This window comes from Muscardinus avellanarius (assembly GCF_963383645.1).
Source record: "Muscardinus avellanarius genome assembly, chromosome: 13".
Lineage (NCBI taxonomy): Eukaryota > Metazoa > Chordata > Mammalia > Rodentia > Gliridae > Muscardinus > Muscardinus avellanarius.
In genome coordinates, this window is record NC_137799.1 from 22835618 (window position 1) to 22851031 (window position 15414).

General features: G+C 48.8%; 2 protein-coding genes across 2 annotated transcripts in view; one reads left to right on the forward strand and one right to left on the reverse strand.

Annotated features, from left to right (window-relative positions):
• Positions 1-3504, forward strand: part of FKBP15 (FKBP prolyl isomerase family member 15) — a gene marked incomplete at both ends in the record, with an annotated part of 85119 nt that extends 81615 nt beyond the window's left edge. The window contains 2 exons of the mRNA XM_080709157.1: positions 2-98; positions 3427-3504. Coding sequence (XP_080565283.1) covers positions 2-98; positions 3427-3504 — 175 coding nt within the window. The remainder of the gene's footprint in view (position 1; positions 99-3426) is intronic.
• A 4204-nt stretch (positions 3505-7708) lies between these two features.
• On the reverse strand, positions 7709-13063 carry SLC31A2 (solute carrier family 31 member 2; the record flags this gene model as incomplete). Its single annotated transcript, XM_080709422.1, has 3 exons — positions 7709-7877; positions 9358-9547; positions 12997-13063. The coding sequence occupies 3 exons, from the start codon at positions 13061-13063 to the stop codon at positions 7709-7711; spliced, it is 426 nt and encodes a 141-aa protein (XP_080565548.1).
• Between the last annotated feature and the right edge of the window lie 2351 nt (positions 13064-15414).

Genomic DNA, 15414 nt, shown 5'->3' on the forward strand with positions numbered 1-15414 from the left:
GTCTCTCTGAGCACGAAGAGGATGGACTATTTCCAGGCGCAACTCTGAAAGTTCCCAGGCCCCAATCACAGCCCGAGGAAGAGGACGAAGATGAGGTGGTAAGGAAATCCCGGGCCCTGCCAAGTCCTCACACTGCCGCCTGGGGGCCCTCCCCCACCGGCTCAGAGAAGAACAACGGCGCCTGCTGGTGGCCCGCTCCCTGGACTCTGTGCGCGGGGCCCTGTGGGAGCCGGCTGGGGGCCAGGACAGGGCAGCTCTGTGGGCACAGTGGGGACGGTCAGGTACCACTGCGCTCCTGAGGGAATCCGAGCCACAGGGAACCGTCCCCACGGGAGGCGAGGGAAGGCGGGCTGCTCAGCCCTGCCCTGACATCCAAAGCCATGGTCTGCTCAGGGGATTATTGGTTTAGGATTGGGGAGGACTTTGCAGATCATCTTGCTGGGATCTTCACAGGCAAAGAAACTGACTCGAGCATGGCATACCTGAGCCCTCGAGGGAGTTCATGGCAGCCGGAGGCTAACGCCCCAGGCTCCGGCTCAGGCCGCCGTTCCTAAGCTCATTCAGCCTGCTTCAGCCGCTGCCTTGATTTATTATCATGACACCCTTGGGCAGCAGATGGCTCAGTACTGACAGCACAGCCCCACTTTACAGAGCAAGCGAGGGAGGGAGGGAGGGAGGGAGGGAGGGAGGGAGAGAGAGAGAGAGAGAGAGAGAGAGAGAGAGAGAGAGAAGAGAGAGAGAGAGAGAGAGAGAGAGAGAGAAGGCCAGCTAGGGTGTGTTGCTGACAGCAGCAGATTGGATTAGAGCTCATATATCTGCTGTTCCCCATTGTGCTAGGTAAAAATGCTGCTGACTGGCACTTGGCCATTTTGTCCGCTGTGATAAGAATTTCACTGACATGAAATGTGTGTGGAAGCACAGATGAGCTTCAGACTCAGTCTGTATTTACAGAGACAAAAATAGTGAGGAGGAACGAGGCCAGTGTTGGCTCCCTCGTGTACCATCCAGAATGACGATAAAGGCGCAGCAGATCTGGGTCCAGCTTTTACATACTGTGCCTTTCCCTCCTTCCTGCCTACGGGGCGTAGCCTTTCCTTCTGCTAGACTTTCTTCCCAAGAATCAAATATTCATTTGGAAATACTAAATAGAAATTGTATACTAAAAAAAGAAAAAGAAGGGGAAACAGGAGAAAAGTATCTATCCTGAATATAGTTGGCATTTTAAAATAAGCAGCATGATATTGGCATTAATGCTAATACCATTAAGTTAACATCTATTTCTTGTGTTCTCTTAAAATTCCTTCACTTTCTCATTTAATTCTCTACTAATCCAGTGATGTAAGCACTTTTATCTCATTTTTTATAGAGGACTGACTGAGTCTCAGGAAGATTAAATAATGTAATGTAGGTTTTTGGTTTTTTTTTTTTTTTTGGTGGTACTGGGATTCCTGGAAGCCCTTCTACCTCCAGGCTACATTCCCAGACCTATTTTTATATTTTTATGTGAAACCTGCGTGATCCTCCTGTCTCCACCTCCCAAGCACGGGGTTTACAAGCGTGTGCCACCATGCCCGGCTGTAATGTAGGTTATAAGGCTGGTAACCGTAGAATCAGAACCTTAGCCAGAAAACCTTAGCCTCAAACCCTCAAAAATCCTGTACTGTGGCCGGGCGTGGTGGCGCACGCTTGTAATCCCCGTGCTTGGGAGGCTGAGACAGGAGGATCAAAGCCAGCCTCAGCTACTTAGTGAGGCTCTCAGCAACATAGTGAGACCCTATTTCCAAATAAAATATAAAATAGGTCTGGGAGTATAGCCTGGAGGTAGAAAGCCTCTGGGTTCCACCCCCAGTACCACCAAAAAAAAAAAAAAAAACCAAAAAATTCTGTACTGTCAGAGCTTAGTGATCACTTAGTCAGTGCCCAGAGAGAAGTACAAGATCTGCTAGTGGGTGGACAGTGGGATTAGCCAGAGGCCTCTGTACCCACATGCTGCCTTCCCTTAGCCTGGCTCCTGTGACGACTGATCCTGACCCGTCGTAGCTCAAGGAGCAGAAAGCACCTTAGGAGAGACTGTGCGGTTTGCACCCATCTCTAGTACCAGTCCCTGCTGCCCCCGAGGGGACTTCTTTCTTGCATATCCAGAGGAAAAAGACCAAGAGCCCAAGTCTTAAAAAAGGTGGGAGAGTCTCCTCCATGGCCCCTCCCATTAGCTTCAGATACCATAACAAAATGTCTAAGGAAATCAGCTTATTAAGAGAGGTTCGGTTTAGATCAGTTTCAGAGGCTTCAGTCCGCGGTCGGTTGGCCCTGTTTTTCTTGGCCCCGTAGTGGGGCAGCGCGTCATAGCGGGAGCAAGTGGCAGAGCGAGGCCATTCAGCTCGTGGCCAGGAAGGGAGCAAAGGAGAATGAGGAGGAAGGGGCTGGGCTCACACTGCCCCATTCAAGGTCACACTTCCAGTCACTTACAGCCTCTCACTAGGCCCCATCTCTTAACGTTTCTACAAGTTGTAGGAGCACCAAGCAAGGACTAAGCCTTTAACACATGGGCCTGTGGGGACGCTTAAGAGCTAAACTAGCACCCTTTGATTCCCTTTATCCCTCAAAGTTCGAGCCAGAGACAAGGCGAGGGTTGTGAGAAGCTGGGGATTATCTGCTTGGGAATGTGGGCAAGCCTCTAAATTAAATTCATCCTTCTCCAACGCCGAGGTCACACCCAGAGCCAGTCAGGCTCCCGTAGGCCCCAGCAACTGTTGTTTCCAGTGTGGCTGTACTCTTCCCACCTCCTGCTTCTGTCTTCCTGAATCTCCTCTTCTCGCAGACTGCTCTGCCTCTCTGTAGCTTTACCCCACTCCCATCTTGCCTCTGTGACCCTCTTTCTTCACACAGTCTGTGTCAGTTACCACATGAGAGGAAAATCTGTCAATACATGTGCTTCACAAATAAACGACAAAATTAGTCAAACAAAGTTGGTCTTTTTGTCTCTGTTGAAAGATGGGCTCTTAGCCGGGCCTGGTGGCGCACACTTGTAATCCCAGCATTCAGGAGGCTGAGACCGGAGGATCGCGGTTCGCAGCCAGCCTCAGCTACTTAGGCCCTTCGCAACTCAGTGAGACCCGGTTTCAAAATAAAGAATAAAAAACAGGGCAGGGGGTGTAGCTCGGATGTCGAATGCCTCTGGGTTCCATACCCAGACCCACAAAAAAAAAAAAAAAAGATGGGCTCTTCCTTCTCCCCCCTCCCTCCCACCTTCGTGCTTACCTCAGCTTTATCTGGAAGGATTTAGTCACTGGCCTCTGGGCTGGTCCCTCTGGCACACCTCCTTTCTAGCTGGAGCCAGGAAAAGATGTTGGACCACTTCACCCACAGGCGGGAAGGCCAGCTGGGCAGGGGCAGGTGGTGACTGACTCCTCTTTCCTGTTTTGTCAGAGCATGAAGGGACGCCCGCCCCCAACACCCCTTTTTGGAGATGACGATGATGATGATGACATTGACTGGCTGGGATGAAGACCCAGGAAACTGGTACACAGGTTTCTCCACCGACCCTTCCATAAGCGTGATTTTGCAGAGCCAGCCCTGGGCTAGGCAAGCCACAGGGTGAGGTGGAGGTGAGCGTTCTGAGGACAGTCATTACCTTCCAAGCTCCCGCCTGGCCTGGTGAAGACTGTGGCCCTGTCTTCGGAACCAGTGTCCTGAGCGGCCCACCGCTGTCTGTCTACGAGTCTCAGTTGGAGGAAGAGCTGGGAGGTTCCCCTCCAGCCAATCGCCTACCAGAGTCCTGCCCTCTTCCAAGCTTTTTCTTCTCTTCTTTCCCTCTCACACTGATCTGAGCCCCCTCCACTTGGCCTCCCAGGGATCATCTGTGCCCCAGCAATAAGACCTGTTACCTGAAGGCGATTCTGTTCAGAGCTTACACCATCTTGATCTGGTTCATTTAGCAGCCTGGCCTGTGGTCCTGGGACATACACATCTTTTTTTCTCTGCCTTAAATCTTATACAAGAGGTCAATGAATATTTGAAGCTAACAATACTAAAATAAATGTCTATACTGAAACTTGAATCTAGCCCTTAGGGAGAAACCAAGTGTTCTCAGGGCTCTCTGTGCTCCTCTTTGAGAATCTAAGGGAAGAGTTATAACTGAGTCAGTTCATGTGCACAGAATTATTGTGACATTTTTCTTCTGGTACCTAACCCTGGAACTTTTATGCTTTCATAGGTAGTCACCACTCTGTTATCCCAGCTCATCTCAGCACATAAGGTCAGGGTGTTGTGATTACCTGAGGAGTTCTGTTGTCCGAGTGCCCCTGCAGACTTGATCCTGCAGCCCAGGTGGCCTTACAGAGGAGGCAGGAGAGTGCCCCCCTCCCATTGTTCACGGCAGCCAAGGGATTCTTCACTTAGCAGTTTGCATTTTCTCTGAACTCGGGAAACCAGGACTAATGCAGAGAACAGCAGTGAGAAAACATTCGTGGTCATTTTATTTATTTTCAGAATCTTCTAAAGACTATGCAAGCAGTCTTCAAACTATAATAATTTTTCCCTGCGCTTGGGAGGCTGAGACAGGAGGATCACACAGGTTCGAAACCAGCCTCATCTACTTAGTGAGGCTCTCAGCAACTTAGTGAGACCCTGTTTCCAAATAAAAAATATAAAATAGGTCTGGGAGTATAGCCTGGAGGTAGAAAAGCCCCTGGGTTCCACCCCCAGTACCACACACACAAAAAAAAAACTATAATAATTTTATGAAAAATGTTCCTTGACTTTAAATGTTTATAACATAGGAACCCACATTCTCGGCCTGGCCTGACATCACCCTGGCAGGCAGCAGGAATGCCAGTGTGTTAAACTTGTTTAACAAATAGGCACTGCTGGCTGGCCTTTTACAGACTCATCCCCAGCGACCATTGCAGAAGATGCTGTTATCTTCGTTCTGTAGAGGAGGAAATTGAGGCCTAGAGAGGTAGTGCAGGACCGCCACTGGGTTGGGAGAGGGAGCCAGTGATGCTTGTCAGAGATAGGTCTCCTGAGAGCACAGGCTGCTCAGTCTTCACAGTCCGAGTTCACGTCCATGTTCCAGGAGCACTCAGCCCCACCACGTGCTTACCCTTCAGCTCCAGCCCCCTCAGCTGAGCTGATGACACCGATCCTGAGGGAACCCTGGCTCGGCGTGGGTTAGCCGCGAGACTAGACAGAAAGGGTCTCTACCTTATTGTGAGCATTACATGTTAATATTTGTATAAAGTGCTTAGAATACTGCCTAGCATATAACAAGCGCCTATATAGGTATCTGTTAATATTTTAAAATTTTAAGTAGGGAAAATAGCACCTTTTGTGACTTGGCTCTGAAGGACACTGCATTAGAGCACAGATTTACAAAAGCCTCTCTACCACGAAAGCCTCAAACACATCGACTGTCAGACTGAGGATTTTGACCACCCCTGAAGAAGCCCACCTCAGCAGTGCCCCCGGAGGAGCCTCAGCTGGTCAGGACTTGCCAGTGGCTGGATGAGGCTCCATCGACACCCCCTCGAATATTTGAAAGCTCCAGCCTGTTGAGACACAGGCAGCTTTCCAGGTCCCTGTGTGCAGGAGGAGGTTACAGCAAGCAGTCCTAGAGGTGACACTCCACTTCCTGTGAGTTCTTATTATAAATTAAAAAGCTCTCATTTTATTTTGGCTTCTGACCTTAGGGAGAAAGTGCTAATAACAATGCCATATAACAATGCCAATAACAAGTCCAGATGACAGTTACTTTTCTTTTCTTTGCAGTGTTAGGGATTGAACCCAGGACCATTCTAATACCTCTGACCTACACCTCTAGCCCTAATTTTTATTCTTTATTTTTGAAACAGGATCTCACTAAGTTGCAGAGGGACTCAGTAAGTAGCTGAGGCTGGCCTCAAACCTGAGATCCTCCTGTCTCAGCCTCCTAAGTACTGGGCTTACACGCTTGTGTCACCACGCCCGGCTCACAGTTACTTTTCATATAGCAGACACCAATTAATGCTTGTAAATGAATAAAAGAATGATCAAGTTGGCATTTGTTGTGTCCACCCGAAGGCACAGTGTTCAGGGCTGTTTCTCTAAACAGAGTCATCTTCAGTACGTGGACTGACTCAGTCCTCAGATGCTTGTACAGTGTCTCCATTCACTCCTCAGCTCCTGCAGTTGTTACAAGAGTTACTTATGTGTGGAATGAGTAGAAAGAGGCAGTTACAGACTGTTTAAAAATATATATTTATTAATTTTTTTTAATTCCCAAAGCTTAAGACCTTTTAATATTGCCCATGAGGTACTTGAACATGGATATTACCACATATAGCAGTGATTTTCTCTCCCTGGATCTCTTTGCTTTTCTGAAAGTGAAGAGGTTTAAATATCCAGAATCCATCTAAGTATAAAAACATACTGGCTTTGGTTTGACGACTTACTGCCTCCTCGGCCAGTATCCCCTCTGGCTTAATCAGTCATTTCAGTGACTGAATTGTGTTTCCTAACCAGGTCATTATGAGTGAGCAGTAATAAATAAGAACATTAAGCCCTGGATATTATTAAATGCAGTTCTCTGTTCTGCATAAAAGAGGATCTGGGTAAGAGAGGCATTAAGACCGTGAAGAGCCCCGCAGACTCCCTGGCCAGTAGACTGCCCTCCCTGCAGTCTAACGTGTGACAGAAGCTCGGTACAGCAGGAGGGCAAGCCGGGGGCCTGCAGTCTGCTGTCACTTATTCTTCCCCAGAAGGGAGACAGCCTCAGCAGATGCAGCCATCCATCACATAATGAAATCAGTTCATTAAAAGTTATTTTAAATAAGTGTGCAAAGTTGCCAATCAGTTCAGCTGGGGAGATGAAAAGTCTTAGTTTGTCAACATGATCCATAAAAGAGACGATCTTAATGCATTCCAAAGGCACAACGGTGAGCAACGGAGCTAGCCTGGCCTCTGTGCCCTCAGGGCAAAGGGTCAGGAGGTCTAGAGGAAGAATCTGCTGGAGGTGAGGCACAAAGCTGAGAGGGGATCCAGGTTCCGGGTTCGTGGCCCTGGGTAAACTAATCAAGAGATTAGTTTTTAATCTTGTATTTTTGGTACTGGGGATTGAACGCAGGGGCTTTTTACCTCTAAGCTACACCTCCCCTCCCATTTTATTTTTTATTTTGAAACAGGATTTCACCACCCAGAACTATCTCCCTGTCATGAACATCTTTGGAAATTCTCCAGTTGTGCGACACAACCCTGTCCCCAGGCCCTACGCTTTACATTCTCTTTTTGGTTATAGCAGCTATCTTTTTTCTTTTCTTTTCTTTTCTTTTTTTTTCCCTCATGGTACTGGGAGCTGAACCCCAAGGGTTCTTTACCTCCGAGCTATACACCCAATCCTTTTTATTTTTTACTTTGAAACAGGGTCTCGATAACTTGCCAAGGCTGGCCTTGAAATTTTGATCCTCCTACCTCAGCCTCCCAAGTAGTGGGTGGGCTAACAGGCGTGCACAACCATGCCCAGCTTACAGCAGCCTTCTTAAGGTGCCAGGCTTGGCCCTGGCCCCTTTCTGGCTGGCTGAGGAGGGAGGTAGCTGCAGTGGCCTGTGAACTCCAGCGAGTAAGTACTAGCTTCAGCTCAAAGTTGCCAGGAGCTGGGAAGGAGGTGAGGAACGGCCATCAGAAGAAAAATCAGCTGGAAGCACAGTGGCCTCGGTGCCTGCACTTTCCTTGCCATCTAAGCGAAGGTGAGAAGTGGGTAGGCCAGGTAGTAGCCCACAGCGGAGCCCAGGACCACACCGAAGAAAATCCAGGCATTGTAGGACATTACAGCCAGCATCATGAAGTAGCCGATGACCACCTGAATGACATGGACTAGGGACTGGCCAAAGTGACACAAAAACCACCTGGATAAAAAAAGAGAACTCAATTAATGCTGGTCCTGAGCTGGAAGTGGGGAGTTGATATCAGGGAGTAGAAAGCCCCTGAGTTACAGCATAGACTTAACCCAGGAGAGATTTGTTTTTAATTTTACTTTTGTGGTACTAGGGATTGAACGCAGGGGCCTTCTACCTCCAAGCTACACCCCCGGCCCCATTTTATTTTTTACTTTGAAACTGGATCTCACTGGTTGCTAAGAATCTTGCAAAACTGCTGAGGCTGTTCTTGAACTTGCAGTCCTCTTGTCTCAGCCTCCCAAGTACTGGGATTATAGGTTTTCCACTTTTTGACATACTGGGATTTGAACCTAGAGGTGCTCTGCCACTCAGCTACATCCCACCCCTTCTTATTTTGAGACAGGGTCTCTCTGAGCTACCCACGTTGGCCTTACAATCCTTTGGTCTCAGCTTCCCAAGTCCCCGGGATTAAGGCGTGCACCAACACACCCGGCAAGAAATCGCTTTTTAAAGAGACATTTCCACATTTAGCTCTGACCTTCCTGGCATCATAGGCAAAAGCGAAAATGATGGTATATTTGCCTTGAAAATAAGGCATAAGAAGAAATCATCAATAAGCCAGATTTTTTCTCCCTGAATCTACTATGGAAGGCAGGATGGCAATCGAAAGAGTAGGAATTCTGACAACAGATCAGTTCCCAGCTCTGCCATGCATTACACCCAGCCTAGGATAAATGTCCTTTGGTGTGTATATGTGTGGTACTGGGGGTTGATTTAGGGGCCTTCGATCTCCAAGCTACACTCCCAGCTCTTCTGTTTGTTTTTTTACACAGGGTCTCACTAGGTTGCTAAGAGTCTAGCTAGTTTTGAGGCTGTCCTTAAATCTGTGATCTTCAGGTCTCGGCCTCCCAAGTATTTGAATTACAGTTGTATGCAACCAAGCCTGGCTGTAGCACAAGTGTCTTAATCTCTCTGAACATCAATCTCATCAGGAGAGGTAGGTGGGCTTTTTCAGCATAGATAAAGCTATAGATAAGGCAGACTGGGGACCCTAAATCACCTGATGAGTGGGAAGGATGGCAAGGAGGCTCCTCCCTCCCCCACCAAGTGGGATATATTGCTGACAGCAATTCTTACCATTGGCTTGGGGGTGGCTGCAGCTTCTCTCCTGGGTTTGGAAGTCTCATAAGATTTGGGGCAGGGCTGGGTGGCCACCCATGTTGCTAGACAGGAGCCTGCCCAAGAGTTCTGAAGAGTACAGTTCCCTGCAGAAATCCCTCTGAGCCTCCCAAGTGGCTGCTGATTAGAGAGCTTTGGCCCGGGCACCAGGACATCCGAGCTCCAGTTCACCTTACTGCGGCCTGGCAGATCCTGGTCCTTCCCTGGGGCTCAGGTTCCTTCCTGGGTGCTGGGGCTAATGCTCTCTGGGCCTGGCCTTCCTCTCAGGGTGATTGTGAGGGCTATCCACTCTCCAGTCCAGGCCCTGTACCTGAGGTGAGTGCTGCTGGCCAGAGCTGAGTTTGAGCCTGCAGAATCCTGGTCTGTCTCCAAGATGAGCTGCTGGCTGGAGGGGTTGGGCAGGCTGGCCAGGGCCTGGTGGAGCAGCTTGGCTTTACCCACTTTGATGCCTTCATAGAGTACAGCCAGGAGCAGGACCACCAACACCGAAAGGGCCATGCCTGTCCAAAGAGGCCGAGTTGAGAAATGGATCTGGTGTTGCATCAACAACAATATGACTACAGACAATGATAATGTACTGTGTGTTTCAAAAAGGCAGAAGAAAGGATATTTGGGGTTTTGGGTGTTTTTTTTTGGGGGGGGGTGGCACTGGGTTTGAACACAGGGGCATTCTAAACCCCCAGCCCGATTTTATTTTTATTTTGGGTCTCACTAGGTTGGCGAGAGTCTCACTGCTTGCTGAGGCTGTCCTCAAACCTGTGATCTTCCTGTCTTAGCCTCCCAACTACTGGGATTACAACGTGTGCCACCATGCCTGGCTAAAAGAGAGGATTTTAAGCCTGCAGCACCAGCCATGTGGTGCACTCCTGTTTGCATGCAGGCACACAAGAAAAGCTGGAAGGAAGGGAGTACAGCAAGGGAATCATAGTTCTCTCAGCAAATTAGGACACAGGTGGTTTTTTATTTTTGTTTTTGATTTTTGGCTTCTCTGAAGTTCCTTCTGTGAGGGTATATTACTTTTATAATAGAGAAAAGCCCAATAAGTTATTTTAGAGAAAACATCAAATACTTTTAGAGCTGCTATGTAAAATTAACTGCCAGTATTATTCCTCTTTTACAAGTAGAGGAATAATGAATGATATTTTAGAGGGCTCTGTGATATAATAAGAAATATGTAAACCAGGCATGGTGGCACACGCCTGTACTCCAGTTCTTGGGAGACTGAGACAAGAGGATTGCAGGTTTGAGGCCAGCTATGGCAACTTACCAAGACCATGTTTCAAATTTAAAAATGAAAATGAAAGGGGTATAGTTCAGAAATAGAATGTCCCTGAGTCCAGTCCCTAGTACCACCAAATTGGGGGGGGGGGGGCGATATATATTTGGTCTCTGCCCTGGTTTCTGGCATGCAGCTCCTAAAAGGCTTGGAAACTTGCTGCTGGCATCTTTTGGTTGCTAATGAGATGCCTAGCTGGGGCTGTGACAGCCAGCCTCAGGATGGCCAGAGAATCATCCTGTGCTTAGGACTTTCAACTCTCCACTCCAGCCTCTGGGAGGCCAGAGTGACTGAGGACTGAGTGGGTCACCAATGGCCACTGGCTTAATCAGGCTTATGTAAAGTATTCCTCGAGTTCTGTGAGCCATTCTAGCAAATAACTGACTGCAAGAAGGGGCTCAGGGGATCCCAATTTTATATTAGAATCAGTCACAAGTACAGAAAACCTGGGTTTGTGGTTGGTGTCCAGAGGCCGTAGTCTTATGGGACTGTGCTCCTGTGAGAACTGACTCCTAAGACATGCAGCTGGTGTAAGGAAACTGGCCAGTGGGGAAAAGCTACACATCTGGCCACAGAAGTGTGTTGAGTATAAGAGAAGAAACACAGTAGGCTGGTTTTTCTCACAGAGGAAATCATCTGCAAAAGAAGTAGGTTTTTAAAACATCGAATCTCATGTAATTGCACCCATGTGATAAAATTCGAACAGTATAAAAGGGGCTATAGTGAAAAGTCAGTCTCCTTCCCAGTGTCCCAGGACCTAGGTCCTCCTCCCCGCGCAGCCTTTGTGGCTCAGTGTACAGACCTTGACTCTAAATGACGGCATCCTGTCTGCACAGCCTCCTCCATCTCACTTCATACGTGGGTCCCCTTAGCTCACAGACCTGCCTCATTTCTTCCTCCCCGTGGCTACACAGGATCTGTGATCATTATATTGACCAAGGATGGCCACCCCAGGATATCCCACCCCACATTGCTCTTAGTGTTAACACTCCTGTCATAAAGAGCTGCGTCCATGTTTTCTCCCATTTAACCTAGGAAGACCCTTGTGATAGCCTCAACCAATAGAGCAGAAGTAATGCTGCGTGACTTCAAGGCTTGAGACGACACTGACTCTGAGCCACAGGGAGAAACGTGAGCTAAGGGGACCTATGTATGAAGTGAGAGGGAGGAGGCTGTGCAGAACCTAGCCACCCTGCCACAAGGAAGCCCAGGACATAGGAGATGCCACATGTAGAGGTTCAGTTAAAAGCCACAACTGAAGCCGGGTATGGTGGCACAGGCTTGTAATCCCCGCACTTGGGAGGCGGAGACAGGAGGATCACGCAGGTTCGAAGCTGGCCTCGCTGGCTTAAGAGACCCTGTTTTAAAAAAAATTATATATACCACATATATGTGTGTGTGTGTGTGTGTGTGTGTGTGTGTGTGTGTGTGTGTGTTAAAGTTATTGAGTACTAAACCCTGGGGTGTTCTACCTCTAGCTATACCTCTAGCCCAATTTTATTTTTTTTATTTTGAAACAATTTTATTTTTTTTATTTTATTTGAGATCCTCCTGTCTCAGCCACCCAAGTACTGGGATTATAGGCATGTGCCACCATGACCAGCTTGTTTCTATTTTTTGTTTGTTTGTTTGTTTGTTTGTTTGTTTGTTTTTTTTTGGTGTGTGTGTGTGTGTGTGTGTGTGTGTGTGTGTGTGTGTGTGTGTGTTACGGGCATTCTACCTCTGAGCTACACCTCCAGACCTATTTTTATTCTTTATTTGGAAACAGGATCTCATTGAATCGCGGAGGGCCTCACAAGTTGCTGAGGCTGGCCGTAAACCTGTGATCCTCCTGTCTCAGCCTCACAAGTACTGGGATTACAAGCATGCGCCATCACACCCAGCTTGGTCTATTTTTAAGATAGGTATTCAAATTGAAAAATAACTCCAAGCTGGGAATGGTGGTGCATGCTTGTAACCCCAACATTTGGGAGGCAAATGCTGTCCTCTCAGACAGGAGGATTGTGGTTCACGGCCAGGCTCAGCTACTTAGTGAGGCCTTATGCAACTTAGTGAGACCTTGTTCCAAAAGAAAGAATTAAAAAATAGAGCTGGGGGTATAGTGTGGAGGTAGAACGCCCCTGGGTTCTATCCCCAGTATCCACACACACACAAAATAACTCCATCATGAACTAGTATCAAATTCTGCCTTTTCGGGCCAAAGGAATACTCTTCCCTTTCAAACTGGCATCTGAGGCCCAGCTGCTGTGAACTTGAGATCTCGTGCTGGGCGGGGAACCCAGGGTGAGGGAGGTGCCAGGAAGCGAGATGAGGCCTGAATCCAGTGCTGGCTCCCCTGCTCCCTCACTGAGTGACCCCAAATGTCCACTCCCCTCTCCAGCTTCAGTATCTTCCCCTGAAATTGAGGGGAAAGCTGCCCTCCCCCCCCCACCGGCCCCCAGCTTCTCTCTCTCTGGGCCTTGTGAGGGTCAGTAAGATAACGAGTACCTTCGCACTGTGAAGGGTTGTGGTTATAAATGGAATTGTAAATGTAAAGTTCCCGCTCAATGTTTATGCTGGAGAAGACAGGCTCACCAGATGCCTACAATGAATAAAGAGAATCCAGGTTCTCCACTAGCTGGTGCTACAGTGCATCCCAAGCTACAAGTCTAGTCTGAGCTTCGCAATTCTTACCTGCAGGAGTGTGGACCCTCCAGAAATCAAACAGAAGAACGGCCTCATCGGAGAAGATGAAATGCATCTGAAAGAGAGGGCACTCTGCATCACGGGGGCCTAGGACAGCGGGAGGCCTGGCTCCTGACACTCTCCAGTAGCCCCCTCTGGGAGCCCAGAATACAGGGTTACAAGACTTACAGCTGAAAGGGGCATCAGAGGTGACCAGGGCGAACCAAGGCCACACGGAGCAGGGACTTGCCCCGCTGGTCAGCAGCAGAGCTGTAGCTGAGCTGGGCCTGCTCCCTGTGGAAGGGGAGGTGGCGCCCAAGGCCAGCTGGACTCCGATGTCACAGTGCCCTCAGGCCATGCTGCCATGACCCCTGTGCCTTCCAACCCAACAGAGAAGACGAGCCTGTGGAATGACCCAAGGGAGCACAGGGTCCTCTTTGTCCTGCTGAGTCCAGGCAGGTCTCATGATGTCTGTCATGGAGAGTGCCCAAGAGCAGCCATCTTCATCTGTCCACTCACTCCTAACCATTTGCTGGCCCAGGTCTGTGCCCAGCACTAAGGAGGGGTTAATGCCTCCACCCTGGATAAGTTCACGGCCTTCCAGGAAAGACTGAAGGTAAAGCAAGGCCCATGCGGTACCTGTCTGAATGCCCATCTCAGAGTGCCTGGTCCACCCTGTGTTCAGGGAAACATCCAAGGCTTTAATGTGTTACCTCACAACAATCCTCTGTGTGACAAGGGCAATCAGGGCCCATTTTGCAGAAAGGAAAACTAAGCTAGGAAGAGTTAAGTAATTCACAGGAGGTCATGAAGCCCTTCATTTGGCAGAACTGGACTTCATACCTGCGACTAGCTTGATTCCAAGCCCTGCATGCTCCAGGACACAGTGAGCCTCCCAGCCACCAAGGGAAAGGGGGTAAGATAGAAGCTACGTAGTGACTATAAGTGTCCAACCAGGATTAAGAACTTGTTTGACCCAGACTGAGGCCTGATAGATCACCCTCTCAGGGAAGGGACAGTCGTGAACAGTCACCAGCTGAGGGCCCAGGCCAGCAGAGCCACTCTGCAGACATTGCCGGCCAAGGAGATCCTGGCTGTGTTGGGATCAGCTGATGGGAGACTCTGCCTTCAGAGATAGTGGCCAATTATTAGAATCCTCGAGTGTCAGCTAGAGGTGACCTCAGAATTTTTGGTCCCCTGGATTTCAACATTTTTGTTGCCAGAAAATGCTGGCATATAAAATCTTCCTTGAAACTCCATTATATTAGACACAGCTCTGAGTGAAGAGAAGAGAGGGTTCTGGGCTCTGCTGACCCTCAGTTTGAAGACATTGATCAGGTCCAATTCCCATCCCTCTCATTTTCAGCTGGGAAGAATGCGTCCCAACAAGAACAGGGATTCGTCTAAGACGTCATGATGCAAAGCCTGGCTGCTCCCCATGTGTGTTCAAGGCGGAGGACCAGGAGCGAGTGGGGTTCTTGGGAAGGCTGTGGGGGTCGTCTGTTCTTAGGGAGTTCAGTCTGAGGCAGGCTTCAGTGTGTGAGGCCAGGAAGGCGCCTTAGATTCGTGTCCAGAAGCTGGGCCACATGGGTGTTCTGTGGCCTCCTGGAACCAGAGCCATAAACATGTGGCTCGGGTGGCACAATTTCCAGCCTTTCCACCTCTCTCCTCAGAATTCAGGATCAAGGTGAAGAACAGCAGACTGAGCCCAGGATTTGAAACAAACCAGCTCTCTCAGTAGAGCCCCTCAGGCCTCAGTGCCCTCCTGGGGAAGCTGAGGGGAAGGCGCCATCCCCATAAGGCCCATAGTAAGGGCACCTTATTTCCCATACAGAAAGCTGGAGAGGCATTTCTCTAAAGGGTTCCATGAGAACGCAGGATTAGAGGTTCTATGAAAAAAGGATTTTGTGATCAGTCTACTTTGAGACTAGACTGGGCCCAAGAAAGTTTACTTCTTCTCTAGAACTGTCTCCCTTTCTTCCCTTGCTGAGCACTCAGTAGGACAGTATCTCACAGAGTACACTAGGGAAGGGCTCATCCAGAGCCACCCTCTCTTCTGATATTTGGGAGGAAATAACAATGGGTATTTTGTGCCTGGCACTACTAAAAATACCACGACTTCACTCAGTTATAAGATGGAATTACGCTTCTTGGCTCCTTTTATAGATGGGAATCCCAAGGCAGAGAGTTTAAATACCTTGCTAAGTCGCACAGCCAGGATTCTGTTGAGTCGCCTGGCTTCAGAGTCTGCGTTCTCATCACAACCTTCTCAAGTACAGGAAGCTCGAGAGCAGTTGTGCCACGCCCAGCGGACACTGAGTCGGTGGCAGCATCAACAGTACAACTAAGTTCTAGTTCTTTTTTTTTTAGCAGAGGTGGTAGTACTACTGGGGTTGAACCCAGGGGCATTTCATATCCAAGCTACAC